The sequence below is a fragment of the Buteo buteo genome, chromosome 6 (genome assembly GCF_964188355.1).
Source record: "Buteo buteo chromosome 6, bButBut1.hap1.1, whole genome shotgun sequence".
Lineage (NCBI taxonomy): Eukaryota > Metazoa > Chordata > Aves > Accipitriformes > Accipitridae > Buteo > Buteo buteo.
Window position 1 is genome coordinate 33,647,149 of NC_134176.1, and position 21,851 is coordinate 33,668,999.

Sequence of the window (21,851 nt, forward strand, 5' to 3'; positions counted from 1 at the left end):
AACCTCCCATGGACAATTGTTTAGTTTTGTTTTGCTTAAAGGCAGCTTAGCTTCACATGACAAATTGTTTAATTACAGTGAAGTCTTATATTCAATTAGATGACACTAATATTACAAATTTCTGACAAGCATAGGGAAATCTATGAAGCAATTGTACTGGTCTCTATAATCCATCTGTTCACATAAGAAGTTTATTTCAAAACCAGAGATCCTTTAATTACAAAAATATACTCTTGATACATGAGACAAACTCAGAGTACTTCTGTGACTTACTTAAATGCATGTTGTGTTTCATGACTACTGCTGTTAACATTAGTGTAAAAGAAATGGAAAAATATCATGTTGTATTAAATAGAGTAAAAGTAATTTAATGCCTGCATTTTATTTTTTTTTTGTAGTTCACTTTTTGGCTTCTCCTGCACAGAGAATGTGATCCATTGCCACAGTAGGAAAACAGCAGTTTTGTAACTAATTTTAGCTAGCAATGGATTAGATTAGGATGCTAAAAAGGGTAACTGGTATTAGCAGAAGGACCGGGTCCATATTTGATTAAGGTGTCCAGCAAACCCATCTTTTGGTATAATTTAGATACTACCATCTGCTTTTCAGGATATGTATACACTTCTCAGTTTTGACAGGGCAATTCATTTGCATCTGACTGTGACCAACTACAGAGTCTACGGAGTCTTCATCACATACAATCTGCACAGTTGAGTTATCTCCAACTATATTAGACAAACTGGCTCCAAAACAAGTCTCATCATGTGCTTATAGGACCGGTTTTCCTAATAAAAGTGTGAGCTTTTGCTACTTTAAAAAGAATACAGTTAGAAGAAGAAGAGATTTTAGTAGTGTCACTCTTTCTCTATCCCATTTTCTTTACAGTAGACAAGATAATTAGAGCACTTCCCCAAAATAGTGAGAAAGCATCCTGTTCACCTGGCAAAGGCTTTTTCTGGGTAGCAAAAAGCTTCACATTTGGCTGAAGCTATGCCTCCCAGAAGAAAAAACAAAACAAAACAAAAACATAAATCCAAATTCACTGGCTAAGAACTACAGAGAAAAAGAAATTTTCTGTCTGAAAGTCTGACATTCAGTTAAAGGAGACATTTTGGGTTCTGATCTCTACTGATTACACTGTTCCATATTAGATCAAAAAGTCAGTGGAAGAAGGAAGGAAGAGGAGGTGATAGAGAAACATCCTTGCATTAAAGCACAGAACCTAGATCTCACAGACAAGTACCTTGGACTAATCTGTTCAAGGATACAGAGCCATGCTCACACTCTCTTCCCACAGCCAGCTAATCCAGAGTGAGTAGTGTCCTTTTACATCAATTTTTTCCACTTTTGGAAACCCTTCAGAAGAGCAAAAACTAACAAGGGAACTTCAGAGTACCGTGAAAGAATGAATTATAGGTTATAAAATCATGATACACCCCAGACATTAAGTGAAAACTGATGCAGTTGAGGAATAGCATTTAAGACCTCTCCCTTTCTGTTTACTATCAACTACTTGGAGGCATCTAGAGATGCAAGTATGCTAAGTAAAGGCAGCTTTCTGCTCAGTATACTATCTAAACTGCCTTAAACCCCTGCTCACATAGGTAAGACAACAAGGCGTTTCTGTTGGGTTCTGAATTCTGCTTCAGGGATTAAACACTGACAAAATTAGGTATAGAAGTGAGATAGCATCTACAACTGCTTCCAACCCCATGCTATTTTGCTTGGTGCTGAACTACTGCTGAAAAAAAATTGCTCCAGAATAAAAACGCTACAGCTGCTAACCAGCCTGGATAATGCAGTGAGCTAACATGGTTAAAATGGTTCCAAAACATGATCTGGTCTTTCTATACACTGCAGGCTTGTCATGAAAACCTGTATTACCAAACATTATTGCACCATGCAGTGATGCTATAATACCACTAGCTGGACTTACCTGAAACATAACACACAAGTTTACTTCAAGTAAATACTGGGCACACTAATTCTTTAGTATTATTGAGGAATTTTTGGGCCCAGACAGAGCCATGTCTAACACTCAGCATCAATTACTGCTGGTTTTGGGGCCTTAAATTGGGGCTGAAATTACTAAAAGATACAGCTCTTGCTACTGCAATATTTTAAAGACCTCAATATTCTCACTCCCAATCATAAAACCTTCTTGAATTTTAAACATAACAGGAACAGTCTCAAACCTCAACAGCATCTCATGTCACTTACTAAAAACCAATTATTTTTTTTTAAATACACACCTTCCAAAAGGTAGAAGGACCTTACCTGTTGGTAGTGGCGTGTACTCTGTATCATGTGCATATACATATTGTACACAAAGTTAGCCATTTGAGGCATGTTCTTAATAACATGTATTTGGTGAGATGGTCTTTCTCCATTCTAAGGAAGGGGGAAAAAAAAGTAGACATTCAGCAAGCAAAGCAAAACAACCATTTTTCAAAGGTTGTTTAACTATATTAGAAAACATAAACCTGAAGAAATTAAATAATGCTTTTTAAAGAAAAAAAATAGCTGAATTCTCTGGAAAGACAGGAAGTGTAGGTCTTACACTGGGGAACTGGATCAAGCATGATACTGCAGCCCAATGAAGAAATTTCAAAAGGAAAGGCTGGGTTCTGATGCTTACTCCATAAAGTACATTTTGGACTTGAGTCATTTAACATATTAAAGGCACAAATAGTTTACCATCAGATTAGGACTTAGCCTACTTGTCCATCACAGTCCAACTCCTTCTTGCTCACACTTGCTGACCGTGCATACTGCATTCTTTGTTGCACCGTGGACATGAAAGTTTCAACTGAAGGGCTCCCTCCCAAACTTGTCAACAACACTTAAGACAAGGTAAAGATCAGTAACTGAATTGTGGGTTCATGTAGGCACCCCTTCTCAAAGTTCCGGGAAGCGAAGCAGATATGCTCCTCCATTTCTTCATTTAGCATCCTACTCTATGCGTCCTGTGCTTAGATGCTTAACACATTCTAGACCCATTTTTAAAAGAAACTATAAGCTTTGTGTGCCTTTTTTTGAGAAATAACATTATTTTGTTTCATAACAAGACCAAGAATATGTAACACACTAAAAACTCACCTATTTAACACAAAAGAAAAATATTTCATCACTTAGGCAGGAAAAAAGCAGGCACAACAGAGTTATATTGGTAACTAAGTTTTGTGGAAAAAAAATCAATTAAAAACAGCTAGTGTGTATCACGAAAAAAGTTAACTCTAGGGACATAATTATCCAAGAGGCACTGATTTAGCAGAGAAGACAGTCCCACTCCTTATAGCCTACTCAAAAAAAGTGGGCACACAGAGCCATTACAGATAGCAAAATTCAGAGCAGATGTTCCTACCTGTCTTGCCGTTGGAAAACATTCTGTGGGAATGATATGGAGGTGAAGTGGTCGAGCTGTGAGCTGGCTGAAAGCTGGAGTTAGCTCAAAACAGTTCTGAAACAGCGATACCCTTGCAAAGATATAAAGCCCGAGCCTGGCTCTTGACATGGCAACAACTAATCGTCGGACATCCCTTCAGAAAACAAACAAAATCAATCATGTTCTTTTTCACTGATGACATAGTTGCAATAAAAATAACTAGATATATACAGAATTCTTAATTAAAGGAAATATAAAATCATCTGCTAAAATACTATTTTGTCTTTAGTTTTTTTCCGCTAGATACTGTTTCAATAACTACCAAATACTAGAACCATTATATAAAAGAGGTTTCACTGTACCAATAATGATATTTAAAAAAAAAAAATCACTGTTTACTATTTTCCTAGTCTTCACAGGTAAAGATTTACACTGACAACAAATCACAATAGCATTTCTGTATCCTGAATGAGTAAACATGAGTTTGGTAACTCATCTAACTAAGACAAGTCTTCCTCCACTCCACCCCAAAACTGAAGTGCAAACATTTTAAACCACACATCATAATGCAACTTATGCAGTGATCAAACACTTCCAATAGAAAACAAATAAAAAGCTCACTTACAGGAAAGAATCTATGAAAAAATTTAAGCCTGCATTTGTTCAACAAGCATTACATTCCTATCATTCTACTAGGGTGAAACCATGTTCAGCCTATCTGCAGTAATATAAACTAATTATAGCGTAAGAGCCATTACTAAAGGATAAAGTGGTTGTGAAGAGCGTACCAGACAGTTATAAAAGGAAGTATGTCTGAACTTCATTCAATACATAGCATTAAACTTAGTTTCTACTACATACTCAAATAATTGAACACTTTTGTACAATGTACTATAAACATATTTCTGGTAGAAAACATGTAGTTTAATGACACTACAAGAGTATCATCTTACATACCTAAGGTGGCCTACAGCTTTGGTACGCACTAGTGAAAGGAGAATATAATCATTTTGTTGGCCTTGAAATCTGTCCACAGTTGTTACCTAGAGAATCAAAAACGAAAAAGCCTCCATAGGTTAATCTTTGCCATTTCAACTAAAATGTGACACCAAAATTTTAACATCAACTTTGGACTGAGATTGCAGTAAATGGGAAGAGAAAAGAAAATGCTTTAACTTTGTTTTAGTCGGCCTCTAACCAAAAATCATCAGCCTGTTCTTTTTGGGAGATGTTGGGAGGAGCTTTTGTCTGACTGTATACCATTTCTTTTATGTTTTTATTCAATTCCGACAGCTAACAGTGGGGTACTAATTCCAAAAGAGTGTGAAAAGGCACCAGTTTTATAATACAGAGTTTTAACCTGCAAAATTAGGGCCAGACCTTTATAACTATGCATTTTATTTGTTTCATCAGATTCGTCATCATATGTTTTATCAAATCATTTCCACTCTCTGTGGACCTTCCTAAAGGTGTGGGTTTTAGGGTGGTTTTGAGGACAAAATAAATGACAAAATAAAGAGTTACTCTGTCCCATGTAGTCTGTAGCCTTTACAACTTCACCAACTTCACTTTGTATGTCAAATTACAAACAGGCAGAAACAAAGGCACTACCCTATGAAAATTCCATAGAACACAGGTTAGTAAATATGTGGTTAACCAGGGAATACTTACACAGAAAGCTGTGAATCTATTAAATTAGTCTATTCTATAATATGACAATTTAAAAACAAACAAACCAGAACCACTCCAATGACTGAAATATTTTCAAAGTCACCTTGTTTGGCCGTCCAATCAGTGGATTATTTCCACACCGCTGATTAATGACATCACGGATCAGGTGTTTCTGACCATTGTATGTTGTCAGGATACTTATCTTGTCTGCAGGATAACCAAGCAGGCACATATACATGAAGAGTGCCACAACATACTCTGCTTCACCAAGATTCTTAAGTTTAAAAGAGGAGAAAAAAATAAAAGAAAAATAGGGTTACTCAACCTGTAAGGTTGGAAAGAATAACACCTGTGTCATTATTGTGTATTCAGACAAAAAACTCAGTGCTGAGAGAAATGTCTCTAGACCTGATGTTTCTTTGTTCACTTAATAAAAGCCATTTTGAAGGAATAAAAGAAGCACAAGTAGGTTTAATAACTTCATTCTGACTCCTCTTCAGAGAACTGCTGAAAATATCTACATCAATATTATTGTTAGACATTGATTGACACTTTCCAATATTTACTCAGAAGCTCCCAGTTTTATTTCAACAAGATTAAATTCTAAATATTTAATAGTTCTTAAATATAATATTAATTAAATGTTAAAACATTTAAATTATATTTATGGACTATTAAATATTTACACATTTGTATCTAAATGCATTTATATGCTTATAGCCGTCTGCCCAAATGAACTGCCACCTTAACTGTATTATTACAGAACTCAACTGATACAATATTTAATTTTCTCCTTCTTAAAGGTCACATGTCAAAAAAACACCTACTATGTGAAACTGTGGAATTATTATTTGTTAAAAAATATTAGAAGCTGGTAATCTACAGATACCTGTATTTAAATACAAGGCTTTAAAAAAAACCCAAACAAACACTTAGCGCCAACATAACATGGTTCCAAATAAGCACGCAAAAAAGTTGCCATGAGTCACTCTCCAGTAAGCTGAAAGTAAGAACTAGCTGAACAAGAATAACTAAACTCCTTTCAACTATTAATTAGGAGACAGACATCTGGATTATCAAATCCAGTTATTTCTAATGCAGGCTTTACCTATTCAATTTCAAATGACCAGCTGTTACCTTGTATTTCATAACTTACATGAATTTCATTACTTATAATAAATAATGTCTGTTCCAAAGCACCACTCTTCTGGCTATAGGAAGTTCTGTCCCATTTCCAGATGGAAGTTATTCATAGCCTGTTTAAATCCATTTTCTGTCAAGAAAAACTATCTTTCAGGTTAAAAAAATTGTTCTCAATTGCTGACATTTATTCCTGCTCTATTTATACTGGGAATCTTATCCCCACTTGGCATATGTTTGACTAGGCTGGACACACCAACCTCATTTATTTTTTCTTATTAAGTGGGCTCTGCATTACTTGGAAAATGCAGTTGCCAGGCATATCAAACACCTGTGGGCGTAAAGCTATTCTACAAATTTTAACTCCCCTTAAGTCTGGAAAGAAATGCCCAAATTCACAAAGAGAAATAATATGTGGTGGCAATCTGTTATCTCATGAAAAACCATGCAATGCCACCAACATACTCTGCTAATATCTCTCAATCCTCAAGATCACCTCCCCCCCCAACGGTAGGAAGTATTAGAAGAGTTTGCTCATGAAAGCACTGTTGTAATGATAAAGGTGTTCTTTGTCCTTGCATGAGTGTTCTCAGTCTTCTTTGGCCCAGGAACATTCTAAAGCAGTGCTCATATTCTCAATTACCAGAATCCCATTTTTAAGGCACTGATTTCAGCTATTCCTGTTCCACAGGACAACTTTTTACTACTTTTGATTTTGTTTTTTAAGCTGTAACACTGTAACGTAAAAGAAACTCTCCCCTCCAAATGACTCTGTCCTCAATCTAGAAGTGAGATAAAAGTGGATTATGGCTCACCATTGCTTTCTTCACTAACAACACACTAGTTTGTATTTAAAAAAAAGAAAGCGAGAGGACCCCAAGCAAAACCTATAAATATCTTTCATACCTTTTAAAAAAATAGATTAACATAACTCTCAGTGATCTTCACAGGGAAAAAATGACCATGAGTATGATCACCTTAAAGTATATTGTTTGCTTTCCATAATACTAGCAAAATATAAGGTGTTCATTCCATATTTGAATTAAACTTAACTTGCACACAGCTCCAGCTTCTAACTTTTTCGAAACTCAAACTGGTGATTTAGGCACCAGACTTTGTTTCATCACTGTTTTTAAGACAAAAAAAAATAAGAGGACTGAAAATACAAGCATCTCATTACAAGCATAAAAGATTTTCCTATATTTAAAAGAAATAGATAGAGGCTGTTATTGATGGCTTAATTTGAAAATTTATTTGAGAAATTCCAAGGCTAAGGTTTTTTTGGCACATTACTTCAGCCTCAATGTCTCTCTGCCTCATGTATATTTCTTGCAGTACCTTTTCATTCTTTTATGAATGGGCTTTTTAGCATTCTTACATATAGATCAAATGAATACATTGACTCTTCAAACTCAAATATGTGCCACAGAGCAAACTTTGTTCCTTCATGTACAGGAGAAATGCTACTGTCTACTTCACTATCATGGCAGTACAGCCAAATTACAATACACTTCAATGTGCCATAAGTCAAAACAACGTTTCATGATGAATTATACACCAAATCTCACCCCTCCCATCACACTGGGAAAACACAGACATCAAGCCGAATCAGTCACTTTGAGTGAGAAGCACAACATAATACATTACCATTTTCAACACACAAAACTCATTAAAAGGAGAAAAAAAATCATGCATACGCATGACTCAATTAACTGAGAACATGAATTAATCAGTTTACTGTATTCTGATAGTCTATCTTCATTCCAGATTTACTAAGCCATATCTAGATTAAATAAAGTATACATGTAATATTTCTCTCACCTGATAGAAATAAGGATTGGGTTCAGACTCTCCCACACCATTGAAGTCTTCTACATTTATAAGCTGGAAGTCATACAAAAACCCAGCATTGGCTGTTCTGAATTCTGGCAGAAGCTGCACGTGAGGCAGGTTACCCAGATTCTTGTAACGCCAGTTGTACAGGTTACATAAACTGTTCAAAAACACACAGAGGCAAACCCCAAATGGTTAAAGACGGTTCTTGAATTTATTCAAAATAGTTCAGACACATACAACCCCCTGCTTTCAAGATTAAAGCTTCTATAGGTTTTCAATGAAAAAAGTAATTTTGCTGGATAACCTGTACGTATATAAATGAACATACTTGTACCAGCTATCCAGCAATATTATTTTTCAGTTTCAATTCTGTTTGGTTCTCTCTCAAAGAAAACTTCAGATTTCACTTCAGTGCAGCACACTCAGCCTTAACCCTGTTCCACTTGATCAGCTTTACATTGAAGAGTACAATTTTTGCAAAGAAATCTAGTAGGAATTTTCACAGGCAACAAAATTTAAGGAATATTAATGCTTCTTTACAAAAAGGAAGGAATAAGAGAAAAAGGATCTTCTGCATTATCTGTTTTAAAACTTCTTACTGCAAGAAGAAATTTCTGATTTTGTGTATTGCCATGTATTAACATCAGACATGAAGGGAAGCAACCAAAATCTACCCAATTCTGAATCATCTCTGGTATTTATAGGGACAGTAATATAACCAAAATGCCTCATTCACAAATGCACAACAATATCCAGACCAGGTAAAGTAGCAGATAGTTCATGGGGAAGCTACCTATGACTGGAGTGCTGCAATGGATGGCTACAAGCTCTTCAGAAGGGATAGGCAAGGTAGAAGAGGTGGTGGGGTGGCTCTCTATGTTAGGGAATGTTTTGACTGTACAGAGCTACACAATTCTGATGACAAGGTGGAGTGCTTATGGGTGAGGATGAGAGGGAAAGCCAATAAGGCAGATATTGTGCTGGGAGTCTGTTATCGACCACCCGACCAGGTTGAAGAGACAGATGAATCATTCTACAAGCGGCTGGCAGTAGTCTCAGAATCGTGTGCCCTTGTCCTCACGGGGAACTTTAACTTTCCAGACATCTGCTGGAAATACAACACAGCAGTGAGTCAACAATCTAGGAGGTTCCTGGAGTGTGTGGAAGATAAATTCCTGACACAGCTGGTAGGTGAGCCAACCAGGGGAGGAGCCTTGCTAGATCTGTTGTTTACGAACAGGGAAGGACTGGTGGGAGGTGTGGTGGTCGGAGGCCATCTGGGGCTTAGCAACCATGAAATGATAGAATTTTCAATTCTTGGTGAGGCAAGGAAGGTGGTCAGCAAAACCACCACTATGGACTTCCAGAGGGCAAACTTTGGCCTCTTCGAGGCACTGGTTGAGAGAGTCCCTTGGGAGATGGTCCTGAAGGGCAAAGGGGTCCAGGAGGGATGGACATTCTTTAAGAAGGAAATCTTAATGGCTCAGGACCAGGCTATTCCCATGTGCTGCAAGTCGAACCGCTGAGGAAAATTACCAGCCTGGCTGAATGGGGAGCTTTTGCTAGGAGTCAAGAAAAAACAGGAGAGTTTATCATCTCTGGAGGAAAGGGCGGGCAACTTGGGAGGAGTACAGGGATCTTGTTAGATCATACAGAGAGAAAATTAGAAAGACAAAAGCTCAGCTAGAACTAAATCTGGCCACTATTGTAAGGGACAACAAAAAATGTTTTTACAAATATGTTAACAGTAAAAAGAATCCCAAGGAGAATATCTATCCTTTAATGGATACAGAAGGGAACGTAGCCACCAGAGATGAGGAAAAGGCCGAGGTACTTAATGCCTTCTTTGCCTCAGTCTTTAACAGGGAGACCAGTTATCCTCAGGGTACTCCGCCCCCTGAGCTGGAAGGTAAGGATGAAGAGAATAACATACCACCCTTAATCCAGGAGGAAATAGTTAGTGACCTACTAGGCCATCTGGACACTCACAAATCTATGGGACCAGATGGGATCCATCCAAGAGTACTGAGGGAATGGGCAGAGGTCCTTGCCAAACCACTCTCCATCATCTATTGGCAATCCTGGTCAACAGGGGAGGTCCCAGAGGACTGGGGGCTTGCCAATGTGACTCCCATTTACAAGAAGGGTCAGAGGGAGGATCTGGGGAACTACAGGCCTGTAAGCCTGACCTCAGTACTGGGGAAGATTATGGAATGGTTTGTCTTGAGAGCACTCACATGGCAAGTCCGGGATAAGAAGGGGATCAGGCCCAGTCAGCATGGGTTTACGAAAGGCAGGTCCTGCTTGACCAACCTGATCTCCTTCTATGACCAGGTGACCTGACCTGCCTAGTGCATAAGGGAAAGGCTGTGGATGTTATCTACCTTGACTTCAGCGAGGCCTTTGACACTGTCTCTCATGGCATACTCCTTGAGAAGCTGGCTTCTCATGGCTTGGACAAATGTACTCTTTGCTGGGTGAAAAACTGGCTGGATGGACGAGCCCAGAGGGTAGTGGTGAATGGGGTGAAATCCAGTTGGCGGCGGGTCACAAGTGGTGTTCCCCAGGGCTCAGTGATGGGGCTGGTTCTGTTTAATATCTTTATCAGTGACCTAGATGAGGGGATCGAGTGCACCCTCAGCAAGTTTGCAGATGACACCACGTTGGGAGGCAGGATCGATCTACTTGAGGGTAGGGAGGCTCTACAGAGAGATCTGGACAGGCTGGATCGATGCGCTGAGGCCAATTGTATGAGGTTCAACAAGGCCAAGTGCCGGGTCCTGCGCTTGGGTCACAACAACCCCATGCAACGCCACAGGCTTGGGGAAGAGTGGCTGGAAAGCTGCCTGGTGGAAAAGGACCTGGGGGTGCTGGTTGACAGCCGGCTGAATATGAGCCAGCAGTGTGCCCAGGTGGCCAAGAAGGCCAACGGCATCCTGGCCTGTATCAGAAATAGTGTGGCCAGCAGGAGCAGGGAGGTGGTTGTTCCCCTGTATTCAGCACTGGTGAGGCCGCACCTGGAGTACTGTGTTCAGTTTTGGGCCCCTCACTACAGGAAAGACATTGAGGTGCTGGAGCGTGTCCAGAGAAGGGCAACCAAGTTGGTGAGGGGTCTGGAGCACAAGTCTTATGAGGAGCAGCTGAGGAAGCTGGGGCTGTTTAGCCTGGAGAAAAGGAGGCTGAGGGGAGACTTTATAGCTCTCTACAACTACTTGAAGGGGGGTTATAGTGAGGTGGGTGCTGGTCTCTTCTGTCAGGTGGCTGAAGATAGGACGAGAGGAAATGGCCTCAAGTTGTGGCAAGGGAGATTTAGGTTAGATATTAGGAAATTTTTTTTTACTGAGAGGGTTGTCAGACACTGGAATAGGCTGCCCAGGGAAGTGGTTGAGTCACCATCCCTGGAGGTATTCAAAAAGTGCGTAGATGGGGTACTTCAGGACATGGTTTAGTGGGCATGGTTGATGGTTGGACTCGATGATCTTGAAGGTCTTTCCCAACCTAAATGATTCTATGATTCTATGATCAGAAAAGGCAAAGCGTAGCAAGGTATGGCAAAAATCCTTGATCAAGAAATTGCTTGCAAAGTGAAGGAATTCTTCTGCTCTCTTATCTCTAAGAAATTTGCTGAGATGTTGCAAAATAGTAGATGGCAAAATAAACTTAATTTATCATCATACTCAGATATAATTTGTATTTTTTAAATCATACTGAACCGTTGTTCATATGACTAGAAAACAGTATTCTACCACCCCCAACATTTCCTACATGAAAAAAAAAAAGTTCTCCTTCATATTGTTCACACCATTCTATGCCTAAAAAAATTAGTATTTAAAACTAACCTTAGAGTAGCAAGATTTTATATGGAGTATTTTTCTCTTCTTTGATTTTATTTTTCCTTCTTAATATGACCACAAATATGCACTTAACACAATAAATAAATTTGACATCTAAATTATCACAGTGAAATGACAAATACATGGATAAAAAAGAAAAGTTATCTTACTACACAGTATCTCTTTTAATATAAAAAAAGGCTTTATACTCTCGTGTGGACAAACTGGTTGTCTCCAATCAAAGCTGAAGCTCTGCTGAAATACTACAAAACCCCCACACTCTTGCAGACTTTAAGGGAAGTATTATATATTCAACACTAAATAAATCAAATCTTTATTTAGCCTTGAATATATTAAATGTATTAGTTTAGAAAAGGAAGCTTCTGCAAAAAAGTCTCAGCTGTAATAAAAACCCAAACACTTAAGACTATTAAAATTCCTTTGAATATAATTTAATTAAAGTACTCATATTATAGCAGAGTACTACTATATTAAAAAAAGTAAACCTCATTGTATTTCAACAAAGTAAAATCTGCCTTCCTAGTCTAAGCTGAAACACACGGAACAAAACAACTAAATTACAGTTTTGCAAACTCCTGTCCTAACAATGAAAACACAGTTTCCAAAATTACATGTGCAGTTTTCCAATTTTTAACCTGGTATTTTCTTACAAGCTAGAGATGCCATTTTCTCTTTCTCACCTTGCTCTTGCTCTTCCTTGTGCATCCAAATCAACAGTTGGCACTCCAACACGAACAAACCGCGTAAAAAGAGACTGCTCCATGTTGGAGTATTTTTGAAAAGCCATGTTCTTAATGACTGGTGGCAACTGATGATGGTCACCAATCATAATCCACCGCTTCAAACGACTGAATCCATCCTGGGGGTTCTAGAATTAAACAATTACACAATTATAACTATTACAGTATAATTGAGGCACTCAATTACAACACATTAATAGTCAAATTGTCTGTCTTAGTCTAAACCCTAAATTTCAACATTTGTTCTTAAGCTACACTGAACTGCAGTCATTTTAAAGACTATTAACTTCTTTCCAATCTACTACCAGAAAAAGGGAATAGTATTTTAAATAAAGTCTTGATTCTTATAAAGCAACATTTAAGTTTATTTATTAGAATCAGTAGAGAAACATCAGGATAAGTATATTACATTGTTTTAAAGGACAAAAGTAACATATTATCAGAGGACAAAAGGAAAAACCACAATTAGAGAAGTTACAGTAGTAAAACCCACCTGATTTCTACATGGTAGTGTGACCCTAGAACAGTCCTTTAAACTTTAATTTTTGGATTCTGAGATAGTGAATATGAACTGCCTGAAGCATCTGAAACCGTTTTAGTGCTCACATGTCTGGGGCACAAACTGAACCTGCCCTTCAAGTGTCTCTGTAGTTCATGTGCTTTGCTTGTTTACCTCTGGAATTCCCACATGGCCTCTTTCATGACCAAGATGTGCCTCTAATTAATCACCAACCTGACTCTTGGACTGAATGTTCTTCAGTATGTTTGGTATATCTCTTTCCAGGTCCTCATCCTTTGTGTACCTATGTTATGTACTGACAGATCTCATGAAGGAACATTGTAACGTAGGAACAAAAAAGGAACAGATGCGTGGGTAACATTATTCAGGAATTAGAATCCTGAAGATTTCCACCTGCCAGTTTTATAATTCAGACCCTCATTTTTCACACACTCCTGTAATATCTCCCTTTCCCCTTTCAAGGAGCACTATTCAAGACAGAGGCTAAAATTCCTTTTCTTGCCACCTGAAGTGGAAGATCTCTGAAGCCCTCTCTGATCAGAGAGCAAGGAAGGAAAACTGAACTCTGGACTGCCCAGCTCATCAAGCCTGAAGACGCCTTAGTGAGAAGGTAAAAGGATGGAAATTACTTTCAATGGCATGGAAAAAGATTTCTGTTTTTTCTTTTTTTCCTCCCAAAAGGTTACTGCTTTGGAGAAGACCAAGTGTTCTATATAATCATTCTGCTCTTATCAACAATTTCAAATATCGGACAAAGAGCCCTCCAAAGAACTTTGTTTTTAACAATATCCTACTCTGAATTGCAAGTGCAAGAAATCAAGTATTACTACTCTGTAAGCCTAGATCTTTAGGTTTTGCTTAAAAAAAATCCTCAATTTTCAAGGACTATTTGGATGGCTTTTGTAAATAAGGTCATGGAATACCCCCCAGAATATGGCTCTATGGTGAAATGCTCTGCTTTAATTACATAAAACTCTTCAGCTTCTGCATTGCTCATATACACTTACTTCCCCTCACCAGCCTGATGCATCTAGTTATTCAATGCTCATTCAAACATTTGAAAAACACTGTAAGATGCTTATTTCACTAAATATAACAATTTCATAATCAATGAAAATCATGGTAAAAGCCACACAGGATTTCTTCATTACACAGCACTGCAGTACAATGTTGTGTTATGATTTATGAGAAGCCTCACCCAATAGAGGTTTGCTCTCCAAACACTGCAAATAAGATGGAGAAATATGTGCTCCTGTTCAGAGTTTAGGCAGTATTTGGGGTTTAGAGGGTGAATTAGTTGCCTGCCTGCTCAGAATCATCAAAACTCAGCAGTCTTTAACACATCCAGAAAGTGTTAAAAAACTACATTAATATCCCTAAAACTTAAAAACCTACAGAGTTAAACAGCAACTGAGAACAGGACTTGCTTGGGCTTTAATAGCAATATGGTTAACTTGGACATGCACATTCTTTTGTGCACTAGGCCCATACAGAGTTACTTTCCTGCAATTGTATTCTACTCTCCATTGTTAAAGAACAAAGTGAAAAATTATGAGCTGCAATTACAAATACATCAAATATTTCATGGAGTTTCTATCATGCCTTCCTCAATTGAGATTTATTTTCTTTTAGAATGAAAATCCAAAAGCTTGGATGTGGTTTTGCAGAAGACTTAAAATTATTGCTTTTCAATGAAAATACCTGCTCCAGGCAAAACTTCTGAAAGGAAACAATTTTAGAATATGAGCAAAGGCAGACTGTGTATTTTTCAGAAAGCCACTAGAGTTAAGAATCGAATCAACAGTACAGACTGTCTTCAGTTATTACTAACTTCCCACACATCAGCTTCTGATTTGCAGCTAAAGAAGTTTGCACAAAGTTCCTCGGGGAGCCCATACTTTACTTCCAGAGGTGAAATTTTATCTCACAATAATCTGAGATTACAGAGATAACAGAGCCACAGATGTGAGAAAAGCACATTTTGCTTACTTATGAAATCCTCTAGCTCTTAAAAGAGGAAAGTGATGCCAACCAAGCTCAGGTTGCTAAAAGCAACCACAGATAATCTTCACTAGAGGCACAAAAAACTTCAAGGCAGTCTGAGTGAATGTGTTGAGTTTAGAATGACTGGAGTAAACATTTTTAGGGAAAGACACTCAACTTTAGAGTAACAGTGTTGGCCCTCTATTACAACAATCCCTTACATTACAGAGCTATTGCTACCTGGCTTCCTAAAGACTGTGCTATAAATATCCCCTTTGCCACATTAACATCAGTTTCCTTCCTTCCTTCCCTGCATTAGCGGTACCTTTCCAGCTGCAAGACTTCCATTCACACGTATCACATCTGCATTCCTTTATCTACCAACTGTTGGTTTGCCAAACACAGTACAAGCTGCAATTGATTCCAAGCTAAACATTTACCAATTAGCTAGACAAAAGGTACATAATTATTGGGCAAAAGTAGAAGTAGAATCAGTAACCATTTCTTTTCTTTCTGTGGAGTTGTAACATCTCTACTTAGCTCCAGTTTTCCTGAAAGTTGTAGGTGCTTAGTATCTCTCCATCTCTGTTAGTCTTGACTGAAACTGACCAAACACCACAAGCAGACAGGAGGATGCAGAGCAATTATGTAAGCCTTACGTTCTTGGGAGACAAAACCATTATTTAACAAGACGTAATAATTTTAATATTTAAAATTAGCAGTAGTCACTATGAAATGAGAAAGAATGAAAGTAACAAAGCCAGGACCTAGTTTACATAAATATCTTTGCTTTTTTATTTTCAAAATGAAAGCCTGCTAATCCTACTATTTAGTCAATAAAAGCAACATATTTAGAACCTATTAGGTTACTCCATAATATTAAAAAACAAGGATAAACAACTAATGTAGAACAATGTAAAAAAGTTCTTACTGTCCAACCAAATGGCAATTATCAGTTCTACGTTACTTTCTGCACAAGATATTTTTCTTTTAATATTCTACATTGTTCAAGCACACAGACTTTCATTTATTATTTTTTGTAATATGTTTTATGATTAAGGTCTAACCTGCAACAGGAGAGGTATAAAGGTTTCTATCTCCAGAATCTGAGCAGACTCTTCCATTAAGATGTTGTCATACTGAGAATGAAAAAGTAAAGAGATGTCCATCAACCAATTAATACAAATTAATGCCGTTATTCAGCCTACCGAAAAAAAGCATCAATTACTCATTTGGGTTTTGATGGGGAGGACAGCTACAGCAGGATTTTACCTTATAGGCAAAACGGATTTTTGGTAATACTGATATGTCAGAAGGTGAAATCCTACTACATCAATGGCAGATCTATCTGTACCAATTGGGGCTTAAATATCTAGAAGGAATCCATGACTGAACCACATGACATGCTTCCCATGTGCCATAACCCATCCGCAAGAGAAAAGCCTTCTGCAGTGGAGCAAACCAACTTGGTATCTTTGCACTGAAGCAGAAAAGAAGCACTTTTGCAATCCAATATAGTGCATTATCGGAGAAAAATAATACTGAAAGAATTATCGGTGGTGGGCTTTTGTTTTCTTTTTGTGAGACAAAAGTCTGTACTAAATATCTACCTATGTTTAAAACTGCAGAGTGAAAACAGCATTGCATCACAGTTCTTTTTCCCCAAACTGTTCATTTTTATATAAACATTTTTTATATAAAGGCCATTTTTTTCCCAATTCTGCCTTTATTTTATTACTCAATCGTATCACTGCAGTTCATCATCTAATATGGCAAAACTAACTTTTTCTTTATATACATGTGCTATTAGCCATTTTTGTATAAACAATAACTTAAAAGTGATCTCATCTTTTACTTACAGAAGTTAAATTTTTCTTCAGTAAAATTACAAATTGAAACATACTGGTAAAAAAACACAACTCAAAATAATCTAGCTGCCTAGATTTAGGAAAGAAAAAGGTTTATATGAGGCAGGGGGGAACCCAAACCCCCAAAACAATTAGTGTAGTAAGACTAGTATAATCATTACTTTGAAACCTAATTCAACCAGGTCATGTCGTTTCAGAGCAGCATGAGTACAAGTCATGGCAATGATTTTTGCTTCTTTCACCAACAGGTATTTGGATCTATCCAGGCCACTGCGGAGAAGTTCAAATGCTCTGAATTCCTATGGAGGAGAAAAGAAAATCTTTGAAAGTCAGGATACAAAAATTTATTGCTTATAAAATGTATTCACTCAAACTATCTGGCCACCTTCTTAATATAATTAGGCAAGAAAGTTATGAAGATATCTACTGTTAACAATCCCATCTGAATAATTTTTTTTTTAATGCTAAACCTGGAAACAACAGCATTTCAAAAGACAATCTTTAAAAAACACAAAGAGTTCTGCAACCTGTATGTATATATAAATTTGCTGATAATTATTCAATTAATTCTAAGGAACCCTCTCAGAAACCTGCAAAATTTTGATTTACTGTATCTTCTTGTTTCCTACTTTACTGCATCATAACATCACATCAAATTCAGTATTAGAAAGACCAATAGAGTTAATATGACCAAATGATACACAGATCACCTTCACCCCAACTTTTAAAAGCTTCTCAAGCAATTCTGGGAAATATAGAAGACAATCTGTTTAAGTTACTTCTCGGTTATCTGATTAAAGGCAATTCACTGTAAATACAAAGACCCTGTGAGGATTAGAGGAGCAGTGATAGGCACACCAACCCTAGTAACCACATCAGTGAAAACACACATGCAGAATGGCTGCTTCCCAAGATCAAAAACAAACCAGATTAGACCCTTGTCCCTATTGTGAAACATACCTATATTACTCAAAGGTGGAAATCCTCACCTGAAATCCTTGCAAGCTAATGAATTTGCCCAGAGCTATATACTCATTTTCGGATGTATGGCAAAGGAGAATTTTGGAACTGTGTAAAGTTGTTTTTTTTTTTTTTTTAATAGGATTAGCCAGATCCACTTACCTTTAATAGTTATATGTCTTACCTCAAGCTGAGTGAATATTTTCTTAACATGTCTAAAACACCCTTCAGCAATTTCCATATCTTCTTCATAGGATTTGCCTTTGAAAATTGGTTGAGGAGCATTTGCAAAATACTGATGAAAAGGAAACAAACTGGAGACATCCGTAACATCTGGCACTTTTCCACCTTTAACTTTCACTTTGCTGATATACTCCTCCCAACGAGACATTACCTATGGCAAACGAGTGTCATACTGACATGTTTTTATATCATAAAGTCATTGGCAAGGTGTAGTCTTGCACACATAGTATTAAAAAAAAAATTTATCACAAAAGCGAGTTATGTCTAAATTAGCATTTAACCTTGTATCAGAATGACATTTTTGAAGCTGTGGTGGGTTGACCTTGGCTGGCTGCTAGACTCCCACCCATCATCTCTCACTCCTCCTCAACAGGACAGGGAGAAGATAAGGTGGAAAAGCTTATGGGTTGAGATAAAGACAGGGAGATCACTTAGCAAGCGCCATCACAGGCAAAACAGACTTAACTTGGGGAAAACTGATTTATTGCCGATTAAAAATAGAGTACAATGGTGAGAAACAAAAGACAAAACCACCCTTCTTCTCCACTCCCTCTTTCTTCCCAAGTTCAATTTCACTCCTTCATTCCCAACTCTTCTACCTCCTCCCCACCCTAAGCAGTGCAGGAGGAATGGGGCTTGTCATTCCAGTTCATAACACTGCATCTCTGCCACCTCTTCCTCCTCACACTTCTCCCCTGCTCCAGTATGGGCTTTCCATAGGCTGCAGCTTCCTTCAGGGGATATTCAACTGCTCCAGCATGGGGTCCTCCAAGGGCTGCAGTGTGGATATCTGCTCTGACATGGTCCTCCATGGGCTGCAGGGGGACAACCTGCTTCACCATGGTCCTCTCCATGAGCTATGGGGGAAATCTCTGCTCTGTTGCCTGGATCACTTCCAGCCCCTCCTTTTCCTTCTGACCTTGATGTGTGGAGTTGTTTCTCACACCCCTCTGCCCCCAGCTACTGCAAAGTGGTTTTTGACCTCTTCTCAAAGATGTTTTCACAGAGGCACCACCAGTGACACTGATGGGCTCAGCTTTGGCCAGCAGTGGGTCTGTTGGAGCTGGCTGTGTCCAGCACAGGGCGGCCCCTCGTCTCTTCTCAGAGATCACCCCTGCAGCCTGCTGCTACCAAAACCTTGCCACATAAACCCAACAAAGAAGCAAATCTCTTGCTTACCTCCACTTACAGTACTTTAAATACCGAGTGGGATTCCTTTGGGAGAATATTGAACCAGAAGATGAGCTCTAGCAGTGCTCCTAGCACTCTCCAACACCTAATGTCCATTTAATGTTTAGGCCCACACCATAGCTAGCCCAGACTAACTTCTGTAAAAACATATACAGCGTATGCATTTGATCCTAAGTACCGCTGTACAAGTCTGCTGAAGCCACACTAATTGCTAAAGTAGACCATGTCACTGAAAAATACATGGAAGGGAAATGAGGGATATACAATATACAGAAAACCACCGTTTTGTATACTATGCATCCGATTTCACATTGGCATTTAACACCATAAAAGCGTTCTAGCAGGACTATCAAGTAGCTGCTCTAATGCTTGTCCAAAATGTAAAGCTGCCCACAGATTTTCCTATTTGAAGGAGAAACTTCAGGTTAGAATCTTTGCCAGCAGCCATAAAGAGTAGCAATGCTGGCCTTCCAATTGGTGAGTCATCAGGCAGGATTTAAAACAATAGCAATGCATGTAAGTAATGTTGCAATTATAGCTTTAGCTGTTATTGTATTTTGAACCACCAAAGAAAATGTGGGTTTTTTTAGACCCAATTCTGAAAAATTCACTCAAATATTTACAAAGTGTTTCATAACATATTGAGGTCATATAGTCTCTGCAGAAGTATTTCAGTCCTTACTTGGTATAAGAAAAAGTGTCCAGCTGTTTCACAAGTGTAAGAAACATCTCCTGGGACTCCAAGACTCTCTTGCAATCGTCCAACTTCTCGCAGAAGTTCAAGTCTTCGAGCCAGCACATAATTAACTCTTCCATACCTACAAAATGGATTAAATATAACATAATTCATATTCAAATATTTTTAACTCAAAACTGTTTCATTTAAGTATCATGAGAGTCCACAAAAAACCCCAACACTACCCCCTCAAAACCCACAACTACTACCCAGTTCCAAAAAAGCAAGAATTTGCTACATGCTGACTATTTCTATCAGTTGAGCCCTAATAGTTTACAAAGCCATGCAAGAGCCATTACTGTAGAAAAAGCTCCTTTTATCCTATCACTTCAACAAAAGTTTCATAAGTGTTAATAATACATTCTCATGATGTACCTGTAAAGAAGAAAAACATTACTTCCGAGTACTGTTTAGGAACTATGATACACTACACGTATAACTTGCTTGTATTTGTGTAACAAGTGTATGGACCATCATAAATAGAACCTATACTGGAAGTTTCAGTATGATAAGACTGGCTGACTTTGGCAATACACAAAGTGTCTTGCACTAATGATTAGCCCACCTTAACAGACAGGTCTGGATCCTGTACTCATAGCTGCCTGTTGAGTAACTTTTATGACTTTTATGATTAGTTTGTAACCTATTCCTTCCATTCTTCCTCCTCCTAAACAATTCAAGCCCAATTTTTCTCCTTTAAAAAAATCAATTTCTTATTCCATGCACTCCCCCCACTCTCAGAAGCAGTACAAGAACAACAACAAAAAAAATCAATGAATCACATTTTCTAAAAAAGAAAACAAATTAAACAGTGGTATAAATGGGTGGAATTAAAGAAGTGAGAGGAACAGAACACTTTCAAAAATGCAGATGTAGTTAAAAGCTCAAAAGTAAATAAAGGCTAACTTTCAAGTACTTATTAAACTTACTACTCATAAAATATGCTTTCTGCACAGAAAAAGAAATGACACAATCCCTGGTAATCACAATGGGTTCTACTGTCTTATTTAAAAGGGTGGGAGTAGTTAAAGCTAGAGATTTGAATTTACTAAGACACAACTGAACACAATATTGTTCACAGCTGGAAAAAACAGGTTCTTCAGGAACTATGACAATTAAGATCCTTGGAATACTAGTTTTTCTTCAACAAACTAATCCATTATAATTACAAGTGACTGCAACCAGTTGTGGTTTTTTTTCCTCACACTTCCAACATCCTCTTATTTCTCACAATTGAAGTCATATGTTCTCTTTTAAGTATTTGTTCATCGCTACAAAAATTTTCTTTAGCTGTGATTCCCTTTGTGTTTAAGTGACAGTACCAGTTTAATCAGCTCCTGTCCACCTTACATTCTTATGCCCCCTGCCCCACTTGGCTGTGCCTGCAGAGAGAGCAAAAAAGGAACACGAAGCTTGCAAGCAGCAGAAATTCCTTAAGCAGTACTGTGCCCTCTAAACCAGCCTGACACAGAAAAATCATTAACTTAAAAGCTACCTAAAACCAAACAAAATGAATATGGGAAGTAAACTTCTCTTTTCACAGTAGTGCAGCCCACCTTCAAATATATTCCTCAACCCTTATCCTTCCCTACCAAACTGCCAGAACCCATAGGACTTGCAGTAATGTCTTGTAGGTCTGGAGTTACGTTGAAAAAGAATGAAAATAGACAATGTAGAGAGTCTCAAAGAAAACTCCTTTTAATGATGAGCACTGCTGTTCCAGG

At 37.9% G+C, this 21,851-nt stretch overlaps 1 protein-coding gene across 1 annotated transcript in view; it reads right to left on the minus strand.

Moving 5' to 3' along the window:
- Positions 1-21,851, minus strand: part of AQR (aquarius intron-binding spliceosomal factor) — a 61,547-nt gene that overhangs the window by 1,404 nt on the left and 38,292 nt on the right. Inside the window, exons 25-34 of the mRNA XM_075030365.1 lie at positions 20,074-20,209; positions 18,142-18,351; positions 17,159-17,296; positions 16,197-16,268; positions 12,567-12,754; positions 8,018-8,189; positions 5,160-5,330; positions 4,343-4,428; positions 3,365-3,539; positions 2,278-2,391 (exon numbers count right to left, since the gene is read on the minus strand). Coding sequence (XP_074886466.1) covers positions 2,278-2,391; positions 3,365-3,539; positions 4,343-4,428; positions 5,160-5,330; positions 8,018-8,189; positions 12,567-12,754; positions 16,197-16,268; positions 17,159-17,296; positions 18,142-18,351; positions 20,074-20,209 — 1,462 coding nt within the window. The remainder of the gene's footprint in view (positions 1-2,277; positions 2,392-3,364; positions 3,540-4,342; positions 4,429-5,159; positions 5,331-8,017; positions 8,190-12,566; positions 12,755-16,196; positions 16,269-17,158; positions 17,297-18,141; positions 18,352-20,073; positions 20,210-21,851) is intronic.